This window comes from Plenodomus lingam, assembly GCF_022343315.1.
Source record: "Plenodomus lingam strain CAN1 chromosome Unknown scaffold_20, whole genome shotgun sequence".
Lineage (NCBI taxonomy): Eukaryota > Fungi > Ascomycota > Dothideomycetes > Pleosporales > Leptosphaeriaceae > Plenodomus > Plenodomus lingam.
The window spans coordinates 2,800,848-2,826,664 of NW_027093974.1; the positions used below are offsets into that span (position 1 = coordinate 2,800,848).

General features: G+C 52.7%; 12 protein-coding genes across 12 annotated transcripts; 7 read left to right on the forward strand and 5 right to left on the reverse strand.

Annotated features, from left to right (window-relative positions):
- Window positions 1-922: 922 nt before the first annotated feature.
- Window positions 923-2,347, forward strand: IAQ61_011984 (uncharacterized protein; the record flags this gene model as incomplete). The annotated part of the gene is made up of 3 exons (XM_066099431.1): window positions 923-1,473; window positions 1,540-1,868; window positions 1,926-2,347. 3 exons carry the CDS (start codon window positions 923-925, stop codon window positions 2,345-2,347), a joined length of 1,302 nt encoding a protein of 433 aa, XP_065950950.1.
- A 190-nt stretch (window positions 2,348-2,537) lies between these two features.
- Window positions 2,538-6,262, reverse strand: IAQ61_011985 (uncharacterized protein; the record flags this gene model as incomplete). The annotated part of the gene is made up of 10 exons (XM_066099432.1): window positions 2,538-2,564; window positions 3,172-3,512; window positions 3,573-3,680; window positions 3,751-4,591; window positions 4,651-4,749; window positions 4,803-4,939; window positions 4,988-5,370; window positions 5,442-5,569; window positions 5,629-5,932; window positions 5,997-6,262. 10 exons carry the CDS (start codon window positions 6,260-6,262, stop codon window positions 2,538-2,540), a joined length of 2,634 nt encoding a protein of 877 aa, XP_065950951.1.
- Window positions 6,263-6,746: 484 nt separating this feature from the next.
- IAQ61_011986 (uncharacterized protein) lies at window positions 6,747-7,531 on the forward strand (the record flags this gene model as incomplete). The annotated part of the gene is made up of 2 exons (XM_066099433.1): window positions 6,747-7,208; window positions 7,379-7,531. Coding segments are annotated over 2 exons (615 nt in total), but the record flags the coding sequence as incomplete, so codon positions are not given.
- A 25-nt stretch (window positions 7,532-7,556) lies between these two features.
- Window positions 7,557-10,941, reverse strand: IAQ61_011987 (uncharacterized protein; the record flags this gene model as incomplete). Its single annotated transcript, XM_003844529.2, has 7 exons — window positions 7,557-7,686; window positions 7,745-9,590; window positions 9,656-9,998; window positions 10,043-10,214; window positions 10,266-10,543; window positions 10,593-10,641; window positions 10,697-10,941. The coding sequence occupies 7 exons, from the start codon at window positions 10,939-10,941 to the stop codon at window positions 7,557-7,559; spliced, it is 3,063 nt and encodes a 1,020-aa protein (XP_003844577.1).
- Window positions 10,865-11,707, forward strand: IAQ61_011988 (uncharacterized protein; the record flags this gene model as incomplete). The annotated part of the gene is made up of 2 exons (XM_066099434.1): window positions 10,865-11,154; window positions 11,452-11,707. The coding sequence occupies 2 exons, from the start codon at window positions 10,865-10,867 to the stop codon at window positions 11,705-11,707; spliced, it is 546 nt and encodes a 181-aa protein (XP_065950953.1).
- A 59-nt stretch (window positions 11,708-11,766) lies between these two features.
- Window positions 11,767-13,907, forward strand: IAQ61_011989 (uncharacterized protein; the record flags this gene model as incomplete). Its single annotated transcript, XM_066099435.1, has 4 exons — window positions 11,767-11,962; window positions 12,025-12,084; window positions 12,153-12,645; window positions 12,698-13,907. 4 exons carry the CDS (start codon window positions 11,767-11,769, stop codon window positions 13,905-13,907), a joined length of 1,959 nt encoding a protein of 652 aa, XP_065950954.1.
- Window positions 13,908-15,556: 1,649 nt separating this feature from the next.
- Window positions 15,557-16,872, forward strand: IAQ61_011990 (uncharacterized protein; the record flags this gene model as incomplete). The annotated part of the gene is made up of 3 exons (XM_066099436.1): window positions 15,557-15,713; window positions 15,903-16,075; window positions 16,261-16,872. 3 exons carry the CDS (start codon window positions 15,557-15,559, stop codon window positions 16,870-16,872), a joined length of 942 nt encoding a protein of 313 aa, XP_065950955.1.
- Window positions 16,873-17,969: 1,097 nt separating this feature from the next.
- Window positions 17,970-18,630, reverse strand: IAQ61_011991 (uncharacterized protein; the record flags this gene model as incomplete). The annotated part of the gene is made up of 3 exons (XM_003844532.1): window positions 17,970-18,146; window positions 18,221-18,391; window positions 18,463-18,630. The coding sequence occupies 3 exons, from the start codon at window positions 18,628-18,630 to the stop codon at window positions 17,970-17,972; spliced, it is 516 nt and encodes a 171-aa protein (XP_003844580.1).
- Window positions 18,631-18,655: 25 nt separating this feature from the next.
- IAQ61_011992 (uncharacterized protein) lies at window positions 18,656-19,293 on the reverse strand (the record flags this gene model as incomplete). Its single annotated transcript, XM_066099437.1, has 3 exons — window positions 18,656-18,756; window positions 18,830-18,925; window positions 19,263-19,293. 3 exons carry the CDS (start codon window positions 19,291-19,293, stop codon window positions 18,656-18,658), a joined length of 228 nt encoding a protein of 75 aa, XP_065950956.1.
- A 108-nt stretch (window positions 19,294-19,401) lies between these two features.
- On the forward strand, window positions 19,402-21,845 carry IAQ61_011993 (uncharacterized protein; the record flags this gene model as incomplete). Its single annotated transcript, XM_066099438.1, has 4 exons — window positions 19,402-20,146; window positions 20,217-20,596; window positions 20,677-20,804; window positions 20,858-21,845. Exons 1-4 carry the CDS (start codon window positions 20,038-20,040, stop codon window positions 21,843-21,845), a joined length of 1,605 nt encoding a protein of 534 aa, XP_065950957.1. The 5' UTR covers window positions 19,402-20,037.
- Window positions 21,846-22,274: 429 nt separating this feature from the next.
- IAQ61_011994 (uncharacterized protein) lies at window positions 22,275-24,294 on the reverse strand (the record flags this gene model as incomplete). Its single annotated transcript, XM_003844534.2, has 2 exons — window positions 22,275-23,672; window positions 23,980-24,294. Coding segments are annotated over 2 exons (1,713 nt in total), but the record flags the coding sequence as incomplete, so codon positions are not given.
- Window positions 24,295-24,344: 50 nt separating this feature from the next.
- Window positions 24,345-25,777, forward strand: IAQ61_011995 (uncharacterized protein). Its single transcript, XM_003844535.2, has 7 exons — window positions 24,345-24,473; window positions 24,525-24,545; window positions 24,621-24,627; window positions 24,679-24,759; window positions 24,812-24,875; window positions 24,932-25,069; window positions 25,127-25,777. The coding sequence occupies exons 1-7, from the start codon at window positions 24,423-24,425 to the stop codon at window positions 25,176-25,178; spliced, it is 414 nt and encodes a 137-aa protein (XP_003844583.1). The 5' UTR covers window positions 24,345-24,422; the 3' UTR covers window positions 25,179-25,777.
- Window positions 25,778-25,817: the final 40 nt, after the last annotated feature.

A 25,817-nucleotide genomic window follows, 5' to 3' on the forward strand; every position in this document is an offset into this window, starting at 1 on the left:
GCAACGGGGAGTGGAAGAAGGAAGATAGATGGACGTCCCATACGATTGGTGTGACAAGTGGATGCGGCCTCATGAGTACCTACCGTCGTATGGTAACTATTTAGGTGTGTGCACCGGCGCTAGCGTCTTCACGTCGTTCGCAACTTTCTGAGAATGGAATCTTCCGTCAACAATGTCTGCGGCCGATTCTCCATCTCCATTTTATGATCTGAACTGCGTGGCCAAACCACAGCGGGCAGTTTTGCAACCCGATTCTCAAATTGCCAACTACTTGACTGAATCTCAAATGTTCCCTATCATCTTTTTCTTTTCTTTGCTGCCCAAGGCAATAGATCATTATGTGTAACACAGGCGACTTGTACCAATATCATCGCCTTTGCACCCATCGCCACATCTGACATTCTTGCTTCACCATTCCGCCCTTGAAGTCAGATATTAATACTTCCAAACTGCCGACGACTACTTCACTCGGGTTTTGAAGTCATATTCGTTTGATTCAGAGGTATCTAGCGGATCATCGGTCACTCAAGAAGTATGTAAGGCCACATGGGGAAATGTCTAGAAGTCACCTCGGACGCCAACATTGAGCTTAATCTTGTGGTTCACTTTTCATCTGAGACACCATATGAACTATAAAGTGGGCTAAATAGGCCGCGAACAAACGGTTTGTGAATGGCTTATGCGCACTTTCTGCTGCCTGTTGCGCATACCCGCAATGACCTGCGTCTTGTAGCCTTCACTTGCGAGGCAGTTGTTTGCACTGGCCGCACATCACCTGGAATATTTTTAACTTTTACCAAGCGAAAGCATAGGTCTACTAGGCCATAAAACTGTGGTCTCTCTCCAGTAACTGCCCGCACTCTTCCACCACCTTCACACATACACACATGCACACATACACACGAACTGGACTGTAACCTGCATGGCACCTTCAACCCGACTGAGCACCCAACATGGACACCGTGTCAACTACGCAATTGGCTCGCGTGCTGATCCTATCGTCATCGATACATCACCTGAACCTGAACCTGAACCTCGCATTGGGCCGCCGCGCGCTCCGGCAATAGAGCCAAACACTGGGACCAATGCCTTCACCCGTGCATCTCGTCGAGCTCCTACCCGTACAAAACAAATTCCTCCCGCGAAGACCAAGGCATCAGCAACGGAAGAGGCTACTCATAAAGTGATCAAGAAGACAGTGAAGCCCAAAAAGCTGCTGCTGCCTGAAAAGACGGAATGCTTGCTTTGTGCCGATACTAAAGCCACCGCGACGTGCTTCAAATTCATTACCGAAAATTATGTCTGTCAGCACTGGAAGGTTATCTGCAGGTTTTGTATCTCGAATATGGTCAAATCCAAAGTCATCAATCGTCAGCTTGGTCGAGCTGAGCTGGATTGTCCATTTCCTGGCTGCAACCTTGCCCTGAGTCTCCAAATGCTCAAGCTGAACATGACCGAGGCTGCGTATGGAGAGTGAGTGATTACTATTTTACTGGAGAACTTTACTGCATGAAATTCAATGACTAACACTTGAGATAGGTACGATAAAGCTCTTCTTAAATATCTCCTTTCGAATGACACGTCTTACATGGCATGCCTTTCATCAGATTGTGGCGAGTACTTCTGCATAGCAGATTGCCAGGGCAAGGCCAGAACCAGAAAACGCATGATTGCATGCCCCTATTGCGACTACCAGATCTGTCTCAGCTGCGCACGTCCCTGGGAGTCTCACGGCTCTAAGAGCTGCACCAAAGTGGTGCATCAGGAAGAAGAGGCCTCCGCAGCAGCTCTCAGAAGCCTTGGGGTAAAGCCGTGTCCAAAATGCGGTGTGAATATCGAGAAGACAGGTGGTTGCGACCACATGGCTTGCAAGTCACGCATCTAATAGCTATATAACGCAAATACCGTTACTAACACATACACAGGCCGGCACTGTACCCACCACTTCTGCTGGGAATGTCTCGTGCCATACTCTAGCATCATGCAGCACACCCGTCACTGCAAACACGTGGGTGTCAACGTTGCCGCCGATCCACGCAACTATGCAAACCTCAATCTACACATCGAACAGGTCAATCGTCTTTTCGAGCAAAACATGGCAGATCTCGGCACCCAAGAATTACAGCGGGCACCGCTGGCCCAGGTACACCCCACACCTATCCAACCACTGCCCCGACCGACCATCGTGGCACCTCTCGATCCGCAACCAGGGGGGCTTGAGGATCAGTTCGCCATCACGGTAAGGCCTGCTGTGGTACGGGATGGGGATATTGTGCCAGTTCCTGGGCCTACTGCACGTCGTATGGTATTTCTTGTTCCCAGGAGCCTAGATCCCTTTCGTCGTTGAAGAGAACCTTGTGCAAATGGGTCGAGCGCGGAAGAAGCCAGCGTGGCAGAAATCAGGATTTGGGTTGATGAACCTGCAGGTAGGCGTGGCAATGGAGACAGAGATAGATGATAGACTTCAAGGCGGTGGCGAGGGAGATTGAGATGCAGATTGATAATGGGAGGGATGGCATTGGGCTACTTGCGCAATTTCATGGCTGCAAAGCTTTTTTTGGGCCCTGATGAATCGGTTAGCCATGACTACTGGCATTGAGAATCTGCATTATGTTGGTTGAGTGGGTGTGATAGCACCTGATCGAGGCGATGATTTAGATGTAGCTCGATTATGATCTTGGATTGGACAATGCAGAATCAGGAGATGAATACACCAACTTCTCCATGAAAGCCTGAATATTATCACAAGGGAGATTTTGATATGAATACTCTTCGCCAAGGAAATATCAACGGTATCGATGCAATGAACATAACCACGTGACCCAAAAAAGAAATACACAATACAATACAGTACCATACACCTCCATTACTTCCCTATCTACAACAACCCACCAACCCATTACTCACATGCCGCACACATCACCGCCACAGTCACCACCGCGCTCACCACCCCCCAACCCACCAAAGCAGCCTCCCCAACCCCACCGTAACCCCCAAATGCATCCCAACCCCCCAAGCCATCGCATACAAAAACTTCGGACTAAACACCGTCCAAATAAAAAGATGCTGCCTCAACACCATACAAGCCGCCATGACCCCCGCCAACATGACCCCCGTCGCACACGTCAGCAGCGCCACATGCTGAAACCACGCGCCCGCATCCCCACGAACAAGTCTCTGCTTGTGCTCGCGCCGCGCCAACTCATCCAGGTACTCGCGCTCCTGGGCGACCCAGTCGGCGACGTGGAGTTCGGAGGTGTCGATGTAGCGGTTGGGCGCTGTATGTCCGCCGAGGAGGAGGAGGCCGGCAAAGGACCAGTATAGTGGGCCTGCCCAGTTGGAGAGGAAGACGAGGAGGGAGACGAGGGGGATGGAGTAGCTGGAGATGCCGTTGTAGGCGTTTGAGAGGTCGATGGAGGATATGGCGTTTGTGTTGCCGAGGGCGAAGAAGGAGGTTTGGGTTAGGAGGAGGGTGGTTAGGGTTGTGGATGTTGGGGTGAGGGGGAGGGTTGCTGGGGTGGGGCCGTTAGTGGGGTTGGTTGGGGGTTGGGATGGCTGGGGTACGGGCTTACAGAGGAAGAAGAATTGGAGCCGGAAGAGGAGGAAGAGCGGGATGTTGTGGGCTTTGGTCTGGGTGAGGAGGAAGAGCGTTGTTTGGTCCAATAGAGCGACTGCGTAGTCTACGACACTTGTCAGTATACGGCCACTCTTCAAATACTTGCGATGAGAGAGCGAGAGAGAGTTTCGTACCGCTATTTCCCTTTCCACCTTTTCCTCTGCTCTTCGATCTTTGCCATTCCGCCCACCCCAGCCATGTTGCACTCAGCAAGATACCACCAAAAATCATGCGTGCCAGGCCCACCAGATTCGCAGTCTCCACCCACTCCAGCAGCGACACCGGAAGCCCCTGCGTCAACTCCGGTGCATCCTTGGCCGTAAACGCAAGTTTAAAGATGAACGCAGTGCCACAGAGCGGCATCACTGCAATCGTGCCAACCAGGCGATTCTGATCAACAGCTTCGGGGTCAACAATAGGAGCGGATTTGCGCTGTCCACGCTGCGGCCGCATTTCCGTTTCAAACGAGGCAAGAGACCGTGCGACATGCTCGGCGAGCCGGTTCGCGACGAGGATATAAGTTGTGCCTACCAACACCCACAGGATCCAAGAATTTCTTCCGTGGAAAATGCCACTGTTGACAATGTCGTCTGCACCGGCGTACTTCTGTCCTGTTTGGTTCCATCGACGTATCAGCCTGTGGATTGCGAGCGTTATGAGGGCAGGGTGGAACATCCAAGTGTTGTGCCACTGTTTGCGCATGGTGGTGATGAAGAGGAGACCGAGCCAGCCGGATGTGGCCCAGTACCAGAAATTGTGCTCCTCTTCGACATAAGAAGATGCGAATGTGAGGATGACATAGAGAAGCAGAGTGAGGGCTGTATAGATTCCAGAAGGAGTGATGGGCATGAAGGAGGGAAGCGTGAAGAAGCTGAGGACGCAAATGAGAACAGAGAAGAGTGTGCCGAGGAAGAGGTATGGAACGTTGTAATTGGAGGCAGCGCCGGACATGGTTTCTTGGGCTTTGCGCATGAACTAGGAGTGTAAGTTTGTGTATGGCGATGACAAATTCTATAGGGGAATACAGAACATACCTTGTAGGTATTTTCCATGGCAGCATGTTCATCCTCGGTCGATGCGACGGCTCGCTGCCACAAACACGCCAATTCCTGACCATCCGAAAGACTTGGGCCCTACCAGGGTCAGCATGTAGGAACCAATATATCATGTTATACTGTGAACTTACATCCGCCTGAGAACAGTCAACTCCCATCTCTTCTTTGCTCAGTACTTGATCATCAAATCTCAACCCAGTGTACGTGGCCTGAACAATCTTCTTCATCTGCTTCGCATTTTGATATAACAGCCGTACACGGTCCGCATCTATACTGCGTTAGCACTCGCCGTCATCTTCCATCACCTACAACTTACTACTATCCCACAGCCCCAAAGCCCCCTCCAACATGACTCCTAGGTTGTTCCTCGGTACTGGAAAACCCAGCAGCCCCGCAAGTGTCGGCGCAATATCACTTTGTTCTACCATGTCGTAATAATCAAACTCGCCTTCTGTTTTCGACTTGATCGGACTTGCATATCCTTTGCTCTTGCTCACTTTGCTCAATTTCGGGCTCATGAAGACCAGCGCAGGGGACGTCTCGCCAGGTGATGAGCCACCATGGTTCCCGCCATCATTCATACCGTGATCACCGCAAAGTACAAAGAGAGTGTTTGAGAGATGATCTTCGTTTTCAATGGCTTCATAGATGGTGCGGACCATGCCGTCCATTTCACGTTGTTTGGGGAGCATATTCGGACTGCCATTTGCATCAGTATAACCCTCCCCTGAATCTCAATCACAGAGGCGCGAAAGCGTGGAACAACGAACCTTTTAGGACCAGCCTTGTGTCCGATATGGTCCAACCCCAAATAATGCAATATCATCGCATTCCAATCACTATTCAGAAGCTCATTGGGGACATGGCGCGTCACATTATTGTCCACTTCGGTAAAGTCCTGCAATTTGGTATCAACATTCCATGATTTCTACATACATGTAGATGCACATTACTGACCGCAACAAAAAAACTGCTCGTCCCATCTACCCGCTCGAAGAAATCAGGAAACAATTTCAACCATGTGTCATCGCCGTACATGACCAGTTTCCCGCTGCCGCTGTCAAATTGCTTGGCTTTGATCTGCGCAAGCCACGTGTCCTGTGTCGCCAGCGTAGACGACGTGTCCGACTCTGCGAAGTTGAGGATGACGTCGACGAAAGAGGGAATGGAGCCTGTGGTTATGGCTTTGACGCGGGGCATGGTGATAGTTGGGGAGGTAGCATGTGCGGTATAAGGTATGGCAGTGCCGGCGCGTATGAGACTGGGTGGATGGTTAGCATAGTCGTACTATAGTGATGACCTCTATATATTTTATCAAGATTTACCTCTGCACAAAACTCATACCACTCTCCTCGCCGTACACAAAATCACTCCTTAGCGCATCCACGACCATAAAAACCAGCTTGTCAAACGGCGCATCAGGCTGTTTCCGCACCTCATCCTCTCCCCCCTCATATGACAACAGATCCTCAAACTGCGCCAGCCCCGGCATAAACGGTTTATACGGAAAGAACCCCGTTGCAAAGACGAGAATTGCAATCGGAATCAGGAGGTTCGCGAGCGTAAGAAACACTCCATTGCGAGTCGGCATTGCGCCTATCCTTGTATGAAGAAACAACTAGCCCACTCAATTCTTTAACGACAAAGACCCCTTAAGAAACCATCTCAAGGAAGCAGAAAAAAGAGAAGAAAATACAGAGTGAAACTCGCAGCCATCACGGTACAAGGAAGACCCTAAGCAAACGCGACACGGAACACGAAACGACAACACGTTCCGCGATCGTCGAGAATGCCTCCGAGGTGCTCAGGGTCCACACGCTACTACGCTGTATCAAGTATAGTGCACAACGCCAGATCAGACCAATGACATCACCACGCGCAACCTCACCTCTACTTCTTCCTCGTCGAGCGAGAAATTCCACAAACGAAGCCGCATGTATCGCACGCCGTTGGGCCCAGCAGCTTGTCTCCAGACAACGAATATCTCAGCAGCCACCATACGGCTTCTCCCCACACCAACACCACATCAAAGGAGCCGAACCGCTAGTAGACCAATACTATCCATCTGCACAAGACACATTCGAACAAGGAGCAGCAGCAGTATCAACGACCAATTACTCGCGTTTCTCCAACACCAAAATAATCCCAACTGCACCAATTCCCACCCAAGATCAAGAAAATCATCGCCAACAACAACAAAATCAACCATGTCCTTTCTCCTCCCCGGTCTCCGCCGCGGCCTCATGCTCAGCACACCCTTCATCCTCTCGACACCCCTCCTCGCACACCAATTGCGAAACACCCACCGCATACGCTGTGATGCCGGCGATCCGTTTTCGAGAATAAAGTCCGATTTGACGGGCGGGTACACGTCCGAGGCCCAAACGCCCATCATCACGCAGTCGGGGGCCGTGAATCCGAGGGCGATTCGGCAGGTCAGCATGGGCAGTATATTGGGGGTGTTGGGAGGCTTGGGGATAAGTGTCTTTAGTAAGCCGTTGGCGATATTGATTGGATTGGGAATATTTGTGTTGCAGGTAAGTCATAGAACGTAGGTATGAGGTTTGAAGGGAGGTGTGGGCATGATTCAAAGGTTATAGGGAGGAGATGTTCATATCGTTCGGGCATCTGTTGAATCGCCCGTCTATGCTGAGCACACGGTGCGCCGTACATGCTGGAGAACTGAAAGCTAACACGGAAAATCTAGTTTGTCGAGTCCCGAGGTATCCACATCATACCCTACTCGTACCTGCAGCGCCGCTTCCAATCTGCAAATGTTAAGTCTATAGTGAGAGACAATGTTGCATTCAAGCTGTCTTTTGGCTTGACGTTTGCATTGGCTGCATTCGCTGAGTTCTAGCTGCCCCAGCTTGCAACACTCACAATCATGTTAGATCATGCGCAAAGCTTTGACCAAGATGCATCGCCTGTGGCTGCAATTGCATCTGCAGTTGTTTGCAGCTCTGCCAGAAAGTCTTGACTGTCTCTTTGAAGGTGCCAGAGTTCTTTGCATTCCTGTATATATAAGTCAGCGACGATAGCCCAATTTTGCGATCACCATGATAAAGCGTACCTTGATAAACTCTCGATGAACTTGCGAACCATGTCCTGTACTGCTGGGTCCTGTTGGAATCTATGTAGCAATGGCTGTCCGGCCAGCGAGTTTGAGATGTATGTCCTGGCATTCTTGTCCGACTTGATCATGGCTCTCAACGGCGCCACGATGAACTCGAGGCTTGTGAAATCGACCTCTCCGCAGATATTCGCTATCAGAGCGAATGTGACTGCTGGTCCGAAATGGGTGACGATGTCTTGAGCTGTGGCCTGATGAGAAACGTGCGTGTTCCCCGCTAGCTCGAAGATGTCTTTCCATAACTTGGCCGACGCGCGTTTTGGTAGTACCTCCGGCGAGTTGATCGACTCAACTGTAAAATTGAACATGCCTGCCAGATGATCCGGTGATACTGACGTCAATATCTTGGGGTCGGTGTTGAGGAAGTGCTGGATGAGTTCAATGCAGCCAACGGAGATCTCCGGATCATTTCTGGGATGTTGTAGGGCTTGCATGATGCTCAGAACATGGTGGAGAAGACGCTGTGACAGAGCTGCAAATTCCGATGGCGGGTTCTGTTTGTGCGAAGATACCCAGCAGCAAGCTGTCTCTAGTACATGGGGCAATCTCGGCGTTTGTACAGTCGTCTTGGTAATGAAATCAACCGTGGTTACAGCAGGAAGAACGAACGGTCCCGACACCGACTCTCTGAAGCCAGAGCGTAGAACACCACAAGCTGCCTCAATGATCTCGTCATTTGCTGGAAAGACCTGTGTGAGGTAATTGACAAGATTGATGATCTGATTTTGGATTTCCTTCCCTGGTCCCTCGGACCAGAAGGTTGATGTGACCTTTTCTGACTCCAAGTCAATAATTTCCTCGTCGGTGGCTTGCATTGCTTTCCCGATACTGGCCAGGCATTTTAGAGTAGTAAGTGCAAGTACCTGACCTTGCTCCGCATCCTTTCCTTCTTTGGTAACATTGACTGCCTGCATGGCGTCTCGCGTGACGTACTGAAAAATCTGGCGTATGCCCTCGAGACGCTTCTCTTCTGTATCTAGTGTTTGAACAATAGCAGCAATTCCCTTGAGAACCATGCTTTTTGTGAACTCTTCCGCCGTCTGATAAGTCAAGAATTGCTCATACATCTGGAAAAATGCTGGCAATTCGGTCGTCAAAGATTTTCGACATTCGGAACACAGTGAAGCGAATGATTTGGCGGCACTATGTGCTGTTGCAGGTTGAGCAAGTGCTGTGAGAAGGAAGGGTAGAACCTGGGGGAGGAAACGAGGATTTCGGAGGAAGAACTGATCCAGAGCTGCGACTGCTTCTACGGCGCTTCTACGCGTGATCCCGGGTATGTTTGAGTTGGTGGAGATCGTTGAGAGGAGAGGCTGCTCAAAAAGCCGGACTAGACGCTCATCATCCTGAATAGTAAAGGTGTCCGCAATGGCGATGATTCCGAAGAGACCCGCCTCAAGCTCCAGCCAATCGCTTTTCTCTAGTCCACGAAGCGTAAGATCGATGAATTGATCAGTCAATACATCGCGCAAGGACTCATAAGCCTCTATCAAAATATCGCGAACATCGACGCGGAAGACTTTGAAAGTCTTCTTTGAATCTGGATCCCAGTTACTCGTGACGTCAGATGGAGGATAGACAATCTTCTGGACTAATTCGGAGACTGCCTGAAAGACATGAGTCTTTGCGCTGTTCATCCATGCTGGTGCTTCCTTGTCGGACGTATATTGAAACGATTCTTCGGCGATGGCACTGACGTATCCACTCCAGAATTCCAACACCACAGGCGCAACCTCGTCTTCAGTACCAATTGGCTCGGGGTACTTTAGGAGGTCGTGCAGAAAGGCTACTCAGTGCATCAGCAAAGTTGCCAGACTTTAGAAAACAGCGAGGGGCACAGAGTTGACTTACACAACACCTGCTGATGATGGGCATTATCAGGCTCTTGATAAATGACTTTGGATTCCAGTAAAAGCTGTGCATAAGCCACAATGATCCTGGCTAATGAGACAGTCTCAGGGTCAGGGCTTTTCAAGATCTCAAGTCCCCACGGACCTGCGATCGCTGCCCAGAGCATTTCTCGATGTTTTGTCTCGAAGAAACTGGGGTAATTTTCGAGCACCTCAGCAACGAGCTCCATGGCATCTTCGACATGATATTCCAAGCACGTCAAAGCGAGCTCGCTTACAGAGCGAAGATGTTGTAGCTTGCCAGAAAGCTCCGAGATTTCGGTTTGAGCATAGAATATCCAACCCTGAACGATTAGTTTCGCAAATGACAATGCAACTGGGCTCATACCGTGAAGCATTTCAGAGCAGCTACACACATCTGCTCACCAAGTTGTACGGATTCGGAATAGTCCGGATCATCGATCGGTTTTGACAGCCACTTGATGCCGCGCCCAAACGACACGTGCAGTAATACCTCGACGCTTTCAATGTTGGCTATGATACGCTCGTGCGGGTTTCCCCTGTATGCTGTCAGCAGTGCTACTTGATCTGCGGGACATGGCCAAACCCACTCGGGTAGTTTGGGAAGCTTCTTGCCCTCATCCCCCAGATTCATCGTAAAGTCCAACAAAATTAACAATTGTGCGTCTGATAGCCGAGGAAGAATGTCCCATGTGGAAGGGAAGGTCTCCAAGGTCTCGTCCAAAACAGGGTGTTGCGCTGTGAAGGAGACAGCCAGACTGCGAAGACATTGTGTCCAGAGGCATATGGGTTTGGTAAAGTACTGAGCCAGTGTGGAACTCACTTTGCGTGTCGCTATAGATGATGTTGGGCGTGAGACGAGATGATGCTACAGGAATTGGTCAATTGAACTGAAATACGATTGCAAGCGGACGTACAATGAGCGTCACTAGTAGCTGTTCGGAGTTCTCTTTTGTGAGTTCAGCTCTGCACTGTTGTCAGATTGAAGTTGCGTCACAGCGGGGAGAAAAAAGTGGCTTACGAATCGGCGTTGAGCTTGACTGTGAGCGTGAGGGCTCCAAAGAAACGGACCTGCTCGTCATTACTCTTGAGCAAGGCATCAGCGATTTCCCAGCCCTGCGGCGAGCGCTGCAAGACTCTCAGGGTGGCTTCTGTCTGCGATATCTTCTTTGCTTGGCCAGGCTCGTAGATGGACTTTACGAGACGCTCAATCTCTGCAAAGTCTAGAGGGAACACGTCCGGCGGTTGTGCCATGGAGGCAGTCATAGTGAGTCTGCACGAGTCAGCCGTTGTGGTAGGCGGTTCAAATTGCCTGGATCGTTGGCTACGTCGTGACTGGCGTGAGAAGTCTGATGGCGCGTTGGAAAAGAGTGATGCGGGCAGAGGGCAAGTCGTAGCTAAGTCTCGAGAACAGCAAAATCACGGCGACGCATTCACTCCAACAAGTCTATGGCGGCATGCAGGCCTGGAAGTGCCTTGGTACCTCAGTATGACTGAACACGTGACGCGCAAGACGTGACCACTGGAGGGAGCCTTGGAAGGAGCGATGAGGGGAGCATGAAAAAAGTCTTGTCCTTACAGAATGCAGAGCTGGAGAGGTGAGAATGGCAGTTAATTGTCGGACATGGTCGTTGCTAAATATAGCCTCTGTGTGTTTGACTCAGTGCATGCACTCGGGAGCTGGTTCAGATGTGGTGTTGTTGCTATGAGGTTGAGGGCGTGTGTACCGGTAGTTGACTAGACAATCACCTCGGCAGGCCCTTTGTCGTCGACGAGGAGATTGTTTTGCCACGACGTGATTGCATGTTCTTGTACCATGTTTGCCGTGACAGTGAAAAGCTTTGTCCACGGGTCGATAGGAGGTCCAACACAGGATTATATGGCCATAGAGCCAGATGCCGTCAAAGGTCCGCTTGGCAAGGCTGTGATGGCGGAGATGGCGCTTAAGGCTGCCGAAAGCATGTGTTTGGACAGACAAGACTGCTGCACCGACTGCTGCAGATGGTTGGCGGGGCAGGGGGATGCTTTGTAGCGACTTGTCGGCGCGAAGAAGCTGCCAGCCCCTCGCCACGGGGACACTCGAGGGAGGTAATGTTCCTCGCGCGCCGTCTACAGCGCACACACGCGACAGCGGCAGCCTATGTAGCCGTCCAAGCCAGCCCTCTTGCCGCCAGAGCCTTGCATACTTCGCCCATTCTGCGCGCCGTCGACATGGCCAAAGTCGACACTACCGAGCGGCTTGCGGAGCTCCGCAAGCTCATGAAGGAACGCAATGTCGACATCTACAGTACGACCGTGTCCACCTGCCACTTCGGCTGGGTAGGGTAGATCGCTGACAAGCACCCACAGTGGTCCCCTCAGAAGACAGCCACCAGAGCGAGTATATTGCGCCCTGCGACGCCAGACGAGGTCAGAGCCCCTCCTCCCTCTCACCCCCACTATAAGCCGCACCACGTCTGTTGTTGACAGCCCCCTAGCATACATATCCGGCTTTACAGGCTCGGCTGGCTATGCGGTCATCACACATGACAAGGCAGCCCTCGCCACGGACGGACGGTACTTTAACCAGGCCGAGAAGCAGCTGGATGGCAATTGGGAGCTGCTCAAGCAGGGAATCCAAGACGTGCCCACGATACAAGACTGGACAGCAGACCAAGTCGAGGGGGGCAAGGTCGTTGCCGTAGATCCCAGCGTAGTCACCGCAGCCGATGCCCGCAAACTCGCTGATAAGATCAAGAAGAAGGGCGGAGAGTACAAAGCCGTTGATGACAATCTGGTTGACAAGATATGGAGTGACCGACCCTCGCGCCCCCACGAAAAGGTCATTGTGCAGCCAATAGAGTTCTCTGGAAAGAGCTTCGAGGACAAGATTGAGGATTTGCGCAAGGAGCTAGAGAAGAAGAAGAGCCTAGGCTTTGTCGTCTCCATGCTCGACGAGATTGCCTGGCTGTTCAACCTTCGTGGCAGCGAGTAGGTCAGCACCTCGAGAACAGAGGCCAGCGGTCCAGCTGACCACAGACAGCATTCCATATAACCCCGTCTTCTTCTCCTACGCCGTAGTCACGCCAACGACCGTTACCCTCTACGTCGACGACCACAAGCTCCCCGAAGAGGTCAAGAAGCACCTCGGCGACAAAGTCACAATCCGCCCATACAATGCAATCTTCGAGGAACTCACCACACTGAGCAAAGAAGCGTTTACGAAAGACAAGGCTGATGCAACGAGCAAGTTCCTGACCTCGTCGCGAGCATCATGGGCACTTAACAAGGCTCTTGGCGGCGAGGACAGGGTTGAAGAAACACGCAGTCCTGTTGGGGATGCAAAGGCTGTCAAGAATGAAGTGGAGCTGGAAGGTATGCGGCAATGCCACCTCCGCGATGGAGCTGCTCTGAGTGAATATTTTGCATGGCTGGAGGACCAGTTGATCAACAAGAAGGCTGAGCTGGACGAAGTCGATGGTGCAGACAAGCTCGAGGCAATCCGCAAAAAGCACGACAAGTTCATGGGCCTATCCTTTGATACCATCTCATCGACGGGGGCGAACGCTGCTGTCATTCACTACAAGCCTGAAAAGGGCGAATGCGCCGTCATCGATGCGAAGGCTATTTATCTTTGTGACTCGGGGGCGCAGTACCGGGATGGCACCACAGACACTACCCGGACAGTGCACTTTACGGAGCCAACGGAGATGGAGAAGAAGGCCTACACACTGGTCCTCAAGGGCAACATGGCGCTTGAGCGCGTCAAGTTCCCCAAGGGAACTACAGGCTTTGCACTCGACTCCTTGGCCCGCCAGTTCCTCTGGGCAGAGGGACTCGACTACCGCCACGGCACTGGCCATGGTGTCGGTTCGTTTCTCAATGTGCACGAGGGCCCGATAGGCATTGGCACTCGGGTACAATATTCCGAGGTCTCGCTGGCTGTCGGAAACGTAGTATCGGACGAGCCAGGCTACTACGAGGATGGCAAGTTTGGTATCCGCATCGAAAACATGATTATGGTCAAGGAGGTCGAAACCAGTCACAAGTTTGGCGACAAGCCTTATCTAGGATTCGAGCATGTCACCATGACTCCCCACTGCAGGAACCTGGTTGACATGAGTCTCCTCGGCGAGGACGAGAAGCAGTTTATCAATGACTATCACAAGGAGGTTTATGAAAAGACGAGCGGCTACTTTGAGGATGATGCTCTTACGCTCAAGTGGTTGAAGCGCGAGACAGCACCGTATTAGACGTTGGCCACGGTCAAGGGCGTTCTTTCCCCTCTTTCCCTTTTGTTGTACTCGGTCATTCTGAAAAAGGTGGGAACATGCTGAGCAGTCGAGTGCGCCCATTGCGGGGACTGTCTCGTTGGGCAGGTCGGTGGCAGGTCGATAGCATAGATAGCTACACATGGGCACCAGGGAGCGCATAGACAGCGGCGCATCGCCTAGAGAACCATCTCACCCATGCATGTCCTCTCCATGGACCAAAAGCAGCCCCCGACGACCGTCCTTTCCCAAACCAGTAATTGTGCCACCGCCGCAGGGCTCCGCTATCGCAACACGCAGAGAGCTTTCCCCCATCTTCCAATCGAATTTTCTTCCCGCAAAGACGCAAGAGGGAAGAAGGTGCCTGCATCCAGCATGCTCGGCTTCCCTACGTGGTGGGTAGCGTATAGTAGAGTGCCGTGTACTCTAGTGTAGAGTACTCTACAACTCTCTTCCTCACATCATCTGACCATTTGCCCCGCCTCCTTGATCCCGCAACGGCAATCCGCGGCCCACGCTGCATGGCAACGGCCTTGCCCGCACTCTGACACGGCTTTTGAATCCACAACACGCACATCACCTGGCCCGCCGAAATAAAAAAAAAATGCCTGTGCCTCTGTGTCTCTCCAAGGGCGTGTGCGGGCCTTGGGGACTGTTCCATGCGCGGGGGAGCCAGTCTGCGCGGACCCCGCCACTGCGAGCCCAGAACACGGTACGGTTACCGCGCAGGATTACAAGATTTCAGTGTGTTGGGTTTGTGTGTGTGTGTGTGTGTGTCTGGATGTGTTGCCCCTAGCGCCAGGATTACAGGGAAGGATTGTGTTGTGTTTAGAGGGGTGCGATGGAGATGGGCCTTCATAGGCGTAATCTATGTTTGACTTGGAGTTGCGATCGTGAGTGGGAAAGTGGGGATGGGGAGGGATGGATCCACTTTGCAAGGTTACACAATACCACTCTATAGTTGGTTCGGTAGGGAGGGAGGGAGGGAGGATTGGCATGAGTCAGCGGGGCTTGGGGATTTCTTTCCGACTGTACGTGGTACTGTACTTGCATGCACAGTACCCGTGTGTACATGGTAGCCTCCCAGTAGAGTACCCTACTCTACTGTGCCCGTCTCTCGCAGAACCCGAATAGCTACCACGGCTCAGGTACAGGGAGAGGAAGCCTTTGTCCGGCCCACAAGCTGCCAATCCCAACTCACCCTGCCTCTGCAATGCATCCTCGACTTGGCCCTCGTGCATGGGGACGGCAACACTCCACCAGTTTCCCATTCTCGGTCCAGGGTTTTGATTCTGGCCGTTAGCGGGGAGAACCGGTAGTCGGCCGTGATTGTATTACTCATTACCTGAGCCCTACGGCCTAGGAGGACTGCACTAAACACACTGACTTGGACGGGCTTGCCCTTTTTTTTTCCCTTTCAAAAGCAGATAGTTTTGACTCAATTGGACCCTGGTTCTTTTGGGCGGGCTTTGGTTTTCCTCTTGACTTGGGCCGTTTCCTCCGTCTTCTTCTTTCTGCCTTCTTCCTTTTACTTTTTCACTCTACCGTTCTTCCAGATTGGCCCAGTACTCCTCCTCCACACGCAATCCGGATTCGCAGACGACCATTTACTACACACACGCATAGACACAATGGCTACTGAACTCCCCACTTCAAATGGCAATGGCACGCAGGACGGCGAGAACAACTTCGCCGTCAAAGCCGGTCTGGCTCGCATGTTGAAGGGCGGAGTGATCATGGATGTCGTCAACGCTGAGCAGGTGAGTGAGTTCGTTCCGTCATGCAAAAGTAAAAACAAAAAAAACATCAGCACCCTCCCCCGCCCATACCTGCAAACATACCTGCAAAACATGCTTGGGATTTGTCCTAGTCATATACCCCTCCCATTACTCTCTGCGCATCTTTCTTTCACACGACATTGGGAGTTAGTAGTACCGGTTTGCTGACGAGAATGGAAATCATGGTAGGCACGGATAGCAGAGGAAGCCGGAGCGTGTGCCGTCATGGCTCTCGAACGTGTCCCGGCCGATATCCGTGTGCAGGGTGGTGTGGCGCGGATGAGCGATCCAAAGATGATCAAGGAGATTATGGATACAGTGACGATTCCAGTCATGGCCAAGGCGAGAATCGGTCATTTCGTCGAGTGTCAGGTATGATTTCTCCCCTCTTCTCCAACCCCGCCAATGGCCATACAAAAACATCTCCCATCTCCTATATCCCTTTCCACAAACTCAACCTCTACCTCTGTCCCCCCTATACTCGCCCACTTGCCCTTGCCCTTGCCCTCCCCAAACCCAACAACAACCCACTCACCTCCCCCGCCCTCTGCCCACAGATCCTCGAAGCCCTAGGCGTAGACTACATCGACGAATCCGAAGTCCTCACCCCCGCCGACCCAACCCACCACGTCACCAAACACCCCTTCCGCATCCCCTTTGTCTGCGGCTGCCGCAACCTCGGCGAAGCCCTCCGCCGCATCTCCGAAGGCGCCGCCATGATCCGCACAAAAGGCGAAGCCGGCACCGGGGACGTCATCGAAGCCGTCCGCCACATGCGCACGGTGAATGCGGAAATCGCACGCGCGTCCGTCATGAGCGACGAGGAACTCCGCGTCTTTGCAAAGGAACTACACGTCGATTTTCCCTTGCTCCAGGAAACCGCCCGCCTCGGTCGGCTTCCCGTTGTGAATTTCGCGGCTGGCGGGGTGGCGACGCCGGCGGATGCGGCGCTCATGATGCAGTTGGGCTGTGATGGCGTCTTTGTCGGGTCCGGCATCTTCAAGTCTGGCGACGCGGCGAAGCGGGCAAAGGCGATTGTCCAGGCTGTGACTCACTTCAAGGATCCCAAGGTGTTGATGGAGGTGAGTATGGATTTGGGCGAGGCCATGGTGGGTATCAACTGTGGGACCATGGGCGACGAGGACAAGTTGGCCAAGCGCGGGTGGTAGACGCCCCGCTACCTCGCACACGAGACTTTGTTTCCCACCGAGGACGTGGAATCGGCATCCTTGCACAGAGAACGTATCGCTCGTTCTCTTCACGGACCTGGGCTGGGCGCTTCGTCATTTCTCTCTCTCTCTCTCTCTCTCTCTCTCTTTTTTTTTTTTAATATATATATATTCCAGGTCATTTGTAAGATTTCTCATTATCCACACTTTACCTCTGGCTCAGGGGGGGGAGGAAAACACGATATAGACACGCTCAACTCAACTCAAGATATCAAGCTCAAGTTTTTTTTTTCCACAACCCTTTTGTTCTTGGGGTGTGCTCTGACTCGACTCGGTCCTATTGCACCCTCTTTGATGTTTGGTTTTTGTACCGGCGAGGAGGGGGGGGGGAGAAGGCAGGGCAAGTGGTCATGTATGATGGGTCAGGGTTTGGATATTGTGTCACTGCATATAGTAACTGCATACTGCAGCTCCCTACCCATTGGGATTGGGCACAAGATACATCTTCACAACACACACACACACACACACACACACACGCATATTCCTACTCAACCAACCAAACCCCGACTTCCCCAGCCCCACACAAACATCACCAGCGAGCCAAAAAAGAAGAGGGTAGCCATTGCAACATTTATTTCCCAAGCTTGTTCGTATTTTTGACGAGGGAGACGAGGAGCAGGGTTCAGCACATTGTACACACAAGTATAGGTAGTCTTTTCTTCTTTGTTGAATTCTTGTGCAGACGAGAAAATAAAAAAGCCCATAGGGGGGAGGGGGGGGGGATCGAGTTACAGAAAAAGACCCACAAGCCCATGCATTCGGTGGTGATTGTGCTGGCCCCATGCTCCTCGTCATCTTCACAAGGGAGGTGGAGGGGGGTGGGGCATAACCTCCCGCGCAAACAAGAAAATCATCGTCAACGCCATGACGCCAGGGACGAGGCCTAGCCCACACACACCAGGGGTGGCCGTGTCCGCCTTGGGGTCTTGTGTGCACGCCAGCGGATATGCACGGGGATACGCATGTTGGGTGAAGTGGAGGAGGGGAGGGAAGAGGAAGGGGGAAAAGGGTGGCGTGGTAAGAGGTGGGCGAGCTTAGCGGTCCTCGGCCCACTCGTTTTCGCGGCGGATCTGCTCCTCCTCTTCGGGCGTGAAGTCGTTTTGGATGTTGAAGGTCTTGCGGATCTCATCGGGGGACTTGCCCTTGATCATGTTGGCAACCGTCTTGCAGCCGACGTCGAGCAGGGCCTTGATGTCGAGGTAGTTGGCGGCCTGGGGCAATGGTGTCAGCACTATGGACTTGCGGGGACAGCATGGCGGAAGCGGGGTAGCAAAGGCAAACCTACGAGGATGATTTCAAACAGCATCTCCTGGTCCACCTGCATGAACTTCTGGTCCCACTCGTCAATGTCGGTCGACTTCTTGCGCGAGTCCGAGTCGTCGTCCTGCGAGGCGGGGGGGTCGTTCTTGTGGTGGTCGCACCACTCTAGGACCTTCTTCATGACGGCCTCGTTGACCTGTGCCCGCGTTAGCCAACCCAATGCGCATGCCCTTCCCGGCCATGAATGTGAAGCTGACTGCGACGTACGTTGGGGATGGGGATAGCCTCCTCGTTGTCGCCGCCCAGATCCTCGAGCAAGTTCTTGATGAGAATGGAGCGTTCCGCGACCGGGCGGGCAACCGACATGGTGGCGCCATCGGAAGTCGTGACCTTGATGAGGCGAGCGGAAGCTTCGGTTGTCGCTGCGGTAGCCATGGCAGCTACTAGGAGTGCAGTGGAACTAGTTGGGTTGTGAGTGAGGATGGAGGGAGTGGGGTAAAGCGTTTGCGACGAGGTCGACAAAGTGTATGTGCTGCGGCTGGTTGTGTGGTTGAATAGGAGCTGGGGCGTGGGGGGATTCAAAGTCAGTGGAGGGACCGAGGAGGAGGAAGCTGGTGGGGAGGAGGAGGCGCACGAGGTTTTATACGATGCTGAGCCGTGACTCGACGTTTGTGTGTGAATCGATGAAGGTGAGAGAGCGCGGCGGAACGATGGAATGGATCGAGGACGACTGCGGGCGAAGCTTAGGCCCCAAGGCCCGCGCCGCCTTAAACGGGCAAGCGCAGTCGGGCAAGGCTACCGTGGCTACGAACACCTTGGAAGGCAATCAGTGTAGTGATCGTGTAGACTCATGCGCTCGGGTAGTTTGAGTATCATGTGATTTGCCACTGCTACATCCTGGCTATTTTGATGGCACAGGACAAGTAACGTGATCCTCAAACTAGCCGAGATCACTAGTATGTACTACTTACTCTACATGCAAAGGTACACCGGTACGGTTACTCTACGTTCTACGTGCAGAGAGTGGCCCACACACGACCGGTACTTGCTCGACTACCATCATATACCACTCTTGTCCCCTGCGTTCTCTAGACACATGCACGCCTTTTTTTTTTGGTTGCCTGCCTGCCTGCGCTGGCGACGAGCAATCATTGCTACCGGTACTCTACACAACGGGCCCCATGGTCGACCTTGTCTGGGCGTCTCCTCGTTTCCCGGCTGCGTTTGCAGCTTGCTAAGGCTCCCCTGCCCCTGCCCCCCTGCCTATCTACAGAGTTTCTACTGTAGCATGCATGGCTGGCCTGATGTCGCAAAGCTGGCCTTTCTCCATCATCACAACATGATCCCATCCTCTCGAGAACAGATCGGCGTCGACTGTACCGGGGCTTGCATCACGTGCAAACTGGGCCTAGTCTGCATTCAGACTGCCTGTCGAAAGCCCTCGTCGTCGTCGTCGTCGTCGTCGTCGTCGTCGCTTGCAGCCAGATCGCATCTGACCCAGCCGGCTGAGGGCTGCCAGCAACTCGAGGCCTCACAGTGCTCATAATAACCCTTATCCAATACATCTGCTTTCGATTTAGCCTTTCCCACCCTTTCCTTCTGCCCACCAGTCGTCTGCGAGTGAACTGCTCCTCCCACCCCACCCCCCACCTTGCCTTGCTCCCACGCCCCTTTCTACGTGGCCACAAGATATTCTGTCGACGTTGGCCAAACACTGACAACCAGATCTGCGGGCCTTGGTTTTTTTTTGGGCGACGACAACAAACACACTCGATAACAGACAGCGATGCGCCTGCATGACCCCTCCAACACCCTCAACGCAGTATCTCGCCGGCTGCCACCATGTGGAGGAGACTCTATTTTCTGTTGTTCCTCGTGCGCGTCTACTTTGCGCTGTCACCCAGTTATCTGCATCCCGATGAGAATTTCCAGGGCCCAGAGGTCGTAGCCGGTAGGATGACTCGATGATAGCATGCCTGACAATGGCTTTGTGTATCCAGCACCGACTGATGATTTCACAGGACGCGTCTTTTCCTACCCCGTCCACGAAACCTGGGAGTTCACTTCGGCCCACCCCATCCGCAGCACCTTCCCACTCTGGCTCGCCTATGGCTGGCCCATGTACATCTTGCGCTGGCTTTGGGAAGGCTTTGGTTATGATGTCTCGCCCTCGGTCGTATACTGGGCCCTGCGTGTGCTCATGCTCACACTGAGCGTCGTCATGGAAGACTGGGCCATCCACGAGTTGGTTGTGTCGCCCCGCGCCCGACGCGTTGCTGTACCCCTCGTGGCCTCTTCCTATGTGACGTGGACGTTTCAAACGCACACCTTCTCCAATAGCCTGGAAACGCTGCTGGTTCTCTGGAGTCTGGTGTTGATCCAGCGGATCGTCGAAGACAAGGTGTGTATTGCCTATTATTCTTACCCAAGTTTCCGATCCGCCTTTCCGAACCCGGAACAGGCAGCTAACATAAGGTGCAGAAGCGCTCTGGCATCTTGGCCTCGTCCATACTCGGCTTCATGGTTGTCGTGGGCGTCTTCAATCGCATTACATTTCCTGCCTTCTTACTGCTTCCCGCCTTGAGCCTGCTACCACATTTCCTGCGCAAGCAAGTCACCCCCATCACCCTGGAGACAGTGCCCACGCAGCTAACATGGACAGACCATTCTCCTTTGTGTTCCTCGCTCCCGTCGCTCTCTTGACAGCTTTCGTTGCCATTTGCATCGATACCACGTTCTACACCCCAGGCGAATTTACCTTTGCAAAAGTCTTTAGCAGCCCCGTCATCACCCCGTACAACAACTTCCGATACAACTCGGTTTCTGAGAATCTGGCCCAGCATGGCATACACCCACGATACCAACACTTTCTCGTCAACCTTCCACAACTCCTAGGGCCAGCCTTTCCGCTCCTCTTCTTCCTGCGCCGAGCGCACTTCACCCCTGTCCTCGTCTCCGCATTATCGGGCGTCACCCTCCTGAGCATTTTCCCACACCAAGAAGCCCGATTCTTGTTACCCGCCGTACCCCTTATCCTATCCTCGATCCGCCTACCCGGCCCACGCATTCGCAACGCATGGATGGCACTATGGATCGTCTTCAACCTCGCACTCGGCATTCTCATGGGCATCTACCACCAAGGCGGCATCATCCCCGTGCAAATGCACATTGCCAAAACCAACGAGTCCGTCTCCCACGCCTTTTGGTGGAAAACTTATAGCCCGCCCACCTGGCTCCTCAACGGCAAAAACTCAAACCTCACCACCATAGATCTCATGGGCATCCCGGGCCCCCAAATGCTCCAATCCGTCCTCACCGCCCTCCCACCCTGTCGCTCCCGCAAACCTCCACCCCTCAACCGCGACGCCGTTTACCTCGTTGCCCCGCGCTCCGCTCACTTTCTCCTCCCCCATGTCCAGCCCAGTCGGCAAAAGGCCAATCTCGCCCGCAGGCAAAAGGATCTCGTGCTCGTCCCTGTTTGGTCGTATCCGCGCCATGTTAATCTCGATGACTTGGATTTCGCAGAGGATGGGCTGGCCCAGACGGTGCGGCGTGTTGTTGGTGATCGCGGTTTGGTTGTTTGGCGTGCTGAGCGGAATTGTTGGGGGGATGGGGGGGAGGGGGAGGGGCAGGGAGACGGGGAGGAGTGATGGAGGTTCTTTGTTACTTCTTATGCGAGGCCGAGTTTCATGGTGTTGGGGGGAGGAAAAGGGAAGGGGGAATGGAGTTTGCACAAGGAGAAGTCCCGTCTTCTTTTCCTGACTCTGTTTCCCTCTGAGGGGCTTTTTTCTTCACTTTTTAGACTTTTTTCTCTTGCAGGTTTGCTTCGTTTTTTGATACCCCGCTTTTTTTTAGCACGTACGTTGTATAGTAATCTGTGGATTTGTTTTTGTGTCGGTTATTCAGGATGAGTGGTTGTGGTAATACAAGGTTGTTTGTTTGTGAGATGTAGAGAAAGTAGAGTGTTGATTATGCATGTATGCGTGTCTGGCGTGAGGGAAGATGATGTATTATTGTAATGTCACATCTCCCTATCCCACCCTTTCTCCATGCACATCCCCCATCCCCCCTCCCCACCCCTAAAGCGCCCCACCCAACACCCTAACAACCCACATACTCAACCTCACACCAACCCCCACCCTACGCTCCTCTTTCTCAAACTCGGCTTCATCCACAGGAGACGCATACGCCGCGAGCCAGGCAACTTCGTCGGCGAGGCGGCTGCGCAGGCCGGGGTCTGAAGTGGCGATGACGAGGTTGGCTTCGAGATCGAGTGCGTAGCTGCGTTTTGTGTAATTTGAGGAGCCGATGATTGTGAGGCTGGGGTGGGGTTTGGGGTTGGGAGGAGGGGCGCAAGAAGGGGGTGGAGAGGGAGAAGGAGGAGGGGGATTGGAAGAGGGAAAAGTAACCCACAATCCCTTTGCATGATAAGTCCAACCACCCTCCTTGCCCACCATGCCCCTCTTCCATTCCTTGAGCTGTATACACCCAGCTAATCCCTCGTGCCGCACCTTGCGCAAGAACATCTTGGAGAGATGGGTGTATGCGTCAGGTAGCATGCCGCTTACGCCTTTGGAGCCGTAGAAGCCGTTTGCGTGTGGGTGGGCGGTCAGGACTGTGCCGCTGGATGGACGGGTGGAGAGCAGGAGGCGGCGGAAGGAAGGCGTCATGTTGAAGTAGCCGGCTGTGAAGGTCCAGGAGGATGGGTGGAGGGGTGGGGAGGCGAGGGAGGTGAGGATGTGGGTTAGGGCGGGGAGTTCGGTGGAGGTTTGGAGGAGGGGGACTAGGGAGAGGATGGGGTAGATTGTTGTTGTTGATGTTGTGGATGATGATGATTTTGGTGTGCGGGGTGGTGGGGAGTTTGCGGGAGTGAGGAGGTGGCTGAGATGTTGGGTTGCTGCTTTCTTGAAGCCAGATGCGGATTCTAGAGGCGAGGGCGCGGGGTTCGACGACGGCCATGTCATGCTGTATCCGCCGCCTCCTGTTTCATCAGACGGCTGTACGTCAAAGCTCAATTTTGCAACACCGTCGTGGATCTTGGCGAAGTAGTCTGTGAGGTCCTTTGAGCGGAAGAGATGGTATCGATCCTGGCGGTTGGTGAAGTAGTCCGAGCTCAAGTTTGCACCGGACATGATGATCTCGTCGTCGATTCCGTAGAGCTTCATGTGTTGCAGACCCCAGCCCTCGTTGATGCGTTTGGGGATGTATTTTTTGCGGAGGCCAGTGAGATTGGGTGTGTGATACATGCGTATTTCGACTCTTTCGCGGCCGAATTCAGAGATGAGTGGGGTCAGGAGGGAAGCGCTGGTTGGCTCAGGAGTCTCTCTGGTACCACGAAGGGCATCTGTGAGGAAGGAAACATGCAATTTAGGATTGTTTTGCAGGGCAGTGCGAATAGTAGAAATTAGTTCATGTTCGGTTTTGCCGATGTATAGTGTTGACAAGTATATCCGGGATTGAGCTTTGGAGATTTTGGACTAGCACAATGTCAGTTCTGATATTGAAACAACGTAGAAGTGATTGCCCACTCATGTAGTCCTTACCCGACTTGGACTTGGTATGGCTTAAGAAAATAGGTGCTGCGAAGGTAGACACAGGAAGAAGAGATGAGCGAGCTTGGGAAGAACACAGCTCACTTTCAGACTTCTGGAAAAAAGAATGGAGGTTTTATTGAAAACATGGTTGGATATGAAATGAGTCGATCAAGTACGTGAGCAAAGAATAATAATAGGCTCAATCTAAACTGAGATGTGCGTGTCCTGAGATGAGAAGATCTGTACCTACCTTCAGAGTCTCATAGAACTCAGCAGGAGTCTCAAGAATACGTAATTGATCTGGCTCTATCTCAAATCTCGGGGCAATCTTGTCCAGATCTGTCGTTATTGTTGCCAACATGGAAGCTTGACTTTGCGGTGTTGTTGGCGCCATTGGGGCGTTCGAAGAGTACCGTCGCACCGCCTTCACTGGCTGAATTGGGATGCGAAAACTTCTCCTCGCCACTGCCCTGGGCGCTTGTATTCTGAGTAAGCTTCGTATTATCATGTTGAAGATGAGGCGACGTGTGACGGCATGTGTTGAGGTTCCCCGAGCTTTCATGGACTTCGAGATTGTGAGCAGGGGTATTACACACTAATCCCTAACCTGTCTAGCGGATTTATGGCTTGGCATTGTCAACGGCGAGCTGCAACATCCGGCAACGTCCACAGTGAGACAGAACAACCGCAGCCATGTCGACGATCACGAGGACTTTGCGCAATCTGCGCAGGATTGGCTTCAAGGTAATAGACTGCAAATATGGAATTGGGTCCAGAATGCTAACATAGAAACAGGACTATGCGCACCAGATGAATGTACGATCGCATCCCTACCTCAACCTTTTGACTGTGCGCAGACCCGGCTGACCGAAGGCCTTTCGCGCGCTATAGAATATTGGTATGCTTTATGGGCTATGGAATTGCTGGGAGGGTTGCTAAGTGGCTGCAGGTGATACCAAAGCCGGCACTCTGATTGGCAAAGACACATACGGCAACAAGTACTTTGAGAACTTGGAAGAGGAGCTTCCTTGTGAGTCACATGTCAAGTCGATCTGGAGGCACGAGGGCTGATGCTGCTGTAGTGAGAACACGCTGGGTGGACTTTAAGGACAAGGAGTTCGACCCCGCTCAAATCGAGCCTGGATGGTACGATGGCCCCCTCGGAAACCGCTGACAGACACCTGAGTCTGATATTTAACTAGGCATGCGTGGATTACCTACATGGTCGACAAGTCCCCAGTTGCGGATCCCCTTTTACAGCGCCAGGTTCGCGTCTGGGAGACCAAGGAGCACCGACCTGTACTGACGGGGACTCGTTCGGGCTACAAGCCGTACAGCACGTATGTTGAGTTTACATTTTCTAATGTGCCCATGAGAGGATACTGACGGTGGGACAGGGTAAAGAACAAGTACCAGCCATGGACACCCGTGGCCAAAGCACGACAATAGAATGCATCTTGCCTCTGAACAGCACTGTACAGGTCGAAAGTAGACACAGAATCAAACATGCAACCGTACTTTTCAGACTACTATTGTGCTCATGTCTTCGGACTTGCTCAAGTTCTTCCTGTGATGAGGGAATTGGAAGGCGCTTTGCTCTGAAGCTCGACTCCCTCGTTCCATACATATTACATTAGTTTCAAGTAGGATATGCCTACATCAAGCCTGTAGAGTACAAGCCTGTAGAGTACAAGCCTGTAGAGTAATTTGCATCGTTGCATTTCATCTCCTGCTGATAAGACGGCAACAGGCAAGCTCGCAGTATCCGGGGAAATTAGGAAGGTGGCCCCAAGCATCTGCTGTGTGACGAATGGAGTATTGGTAATCGAGGTAACATGACAGGCTGCATGCACGTGTCCTGCACGTTGTCGTTAACCGCCGCCGCGGAAGCTGGAGCGCTTGCCTCAACGACACAAGCGCAAGCCGCGGTCTGCGGAGAGCACTTGAGGGAATGCATGGTTCATGAGTCTTAATTGTTCATTCATGCACTCGACCGTCTTGCTAGCTCTCCAGCTTCCCCAGATTCGCTTACAGTGCAGCCCTTTTTCTCCATCTCATCCTACGAATCTGATCACCACTCGAGGGTTT

Excerpts from the sequence above, each read along its gene's own strand:
- IAQ61_011995 (XM_003844535.2), top strand. The coding sequence starts at position 24,423 with ATGTCGACGATCACGAGGACTTTGCGCAATCTGCGCAGGATTGGCTTC. Across the intron at positions 24,474-24,524 it reads TGCGCAGGATTGGCTTCAAG|GACTATGCGCACCAGATGAA; the intron begins GTAATAGACTGC and ends ACATAGAAACAG. Across the intron at positions 24,876-24,931 it reads GCTCAAATCGAGCCTGGATG|GCATGCGTGGATTACCTACA; the intron begins GTACGATGGCCC and ends ATATTTAACTAG.